Source organism: Culex quinquefasciatus, chromosome 3 (genome assembly GCF_015732765.1).
Source record: "Culex quinquefasciatus strain JHB chromosome 3, VPISU_Cqui_1.0_pri_paternal, whole genome shotgun sequence".
NCBI classification, from domain to species: Eukaryota; Metazoa; Arthropoda; class Insecta; order Diptera; family Culicidae; genus Culex; species Culex quinquefasciatus.
The window spans coordinates 126,660,068-126,661,692 of NC_051863.1; the positions used below are offsets into that span (position 1 = coordinate 126,660,068).

General features: G+C 48.2%; 1 protein-coding gene across 1 annotated transcript; it reads left to right on the forward strand.

Moving 5' to 3' along the window:
• The first annotated feature begins 506 nt into the window (after positions 1-506).
• On the forward strand, positions 507-1,340 carry LOC119770433 (NADH dehydrogenase [ubiquinone] 1 beta subcomplex subunit 11, mitochondrial). Its single transcript, XM_038265337.1, has one exon. The coding sequence runs from the start codon at positions 632-634 to the stop codon at positions 1,109-1,111; it is 480 nt and encodes a 159-aa protein (XP_038121265.1). The 5' UTR covers positions 507-631; the 3' UTR covers positions 1,112-1,340.
• The last annotated feature ends 285 nt before the right edge of the window (positions 1,341-1,625 follow it).

Consider the following 1,625-nt stretch of genomic DNA (forward strand, 5'->3'; position numbering starts at 1 on the left):
GCTCGCGAACGGGCTTTCTCGCGAGCCAGAATTGCCCGTTCGCGAGAAGTTGAACGTTTTAGAAACGAACAAAAAAAAACACAGCGATTGAAGTTACACCTCTATACCATCGCCTGGTTCGCATTCATAAGCCTGTTAAACAAATTGCTAGCTTAGGACGAACGGCTGGCACGAGGCGCTCGCGGCGAGAGCGAGAACGCGAACGAAAATGCGAGCGCGAGTGAGAAGAGAAACGTACTACAAGTTCTCTCCCTCGCTCGCGAGCAAGAAATGCTTTCTTTCTTCTCGCTCGAATTCCAAGACTGATTTTATTCGAGAAGCGATTTTTTTGCGTGTTTCGCCTGCTCTCTCTTTCGATTGATTTTTTATGTGATTTTTTCATCCCTGATATAATGTAATGATTATGGTACCGCTGCAATAAATTGTCTTGTTATTTTTGTACAAGCAAGAAGTCTGTTGACACATCTGTGGTTTTAGATCGTATTCAAAACGTCAAAGAGCTGCGGAGAAAAAAAAACACTTTGTTCTGTCACATCACCCCCGACTTTTTCGTTTCCCCTTGCGCGAGTGCTTACAAGAAATCCGACCGAAAAACCTCTCGAACTTGTCGTCTTCGGTTCCGCGCGTAAGAATGTCCGGCTTGATGCGGTTGAACGGTGGCCAAGGGTCGCTGCTGGTGCGGGCCCTGTTCCAGCAGGCGGCCGGTCGCAACGCGCGCCTCATTTCGTCCTCCCAGAAGAACCGCGACGCGGCCACGATCGACGTGAGCAAAAAAGCTGCCGCGAAACCCGCCGAACCTGCGGCCAAAGCCGCTGCCTCTAGCAAGAACTGGGTCAGCTACGGATTCGACACCAAGAACGAGGCGGACGACAAGAATGCGATGCACGCGTCGTTCTTCTTCTCCGTGACCCTTTGCCTGGTGTTTGGAACGTTCTACTGGGCGTACCTGCCGGACACGCAGCTCCAGGATTGGTCCCAACGGGAGGCTTACTTGGAGCTGAGAAGACGTGAGGCGGCCGGCCTCGAACCCATCAGCAAGGATTACATCGATCCGGCCCTGATGGTGCTGCCGTCGGACGAGGAGCTGGGCGACACCGAAATAGTTATCTAAGAAGCGGTCCGCGCGCGGAAGAGCAGAGGACTTTTTTGTTATGTAATCCCGCATCGAAAGGTAAAATAAGTTTGAACCGTGCTTATTTGTGTGTACAAAAGGAAAGATGATCAGCTAACAAGTCAGCTAAAGTTTACCCTCACGGGATGATGGCACCGGCGGAACATCCGAAGATCACGGTGCAGAAACGATTCGTTCAATAAAGATTAGGATTTTCAAATGAGGTAAACATTTGAGATTTTGTCGTGCGCCTCATGCGTAAAGGTAAACAATGCGTTTTTGATGACAGCCCTTGGGATATTCGTTCTGGTAAAGTTTAGGTGAGAATATTGAATATTATGCGATAAAAGGTTTCTTTTTATAAATTATTATTGATCTCTACAAAAATTTGACATTAAATGGTACAGCCGAGTGTGCTGTGCTAATCTAATTTAATCAAAACCTAGCGCAGCCAATCTTACGATGGGATCCTGGAGAGTGCCTTAGGTTAGATGACGCCTTGCACTTTTTTGTC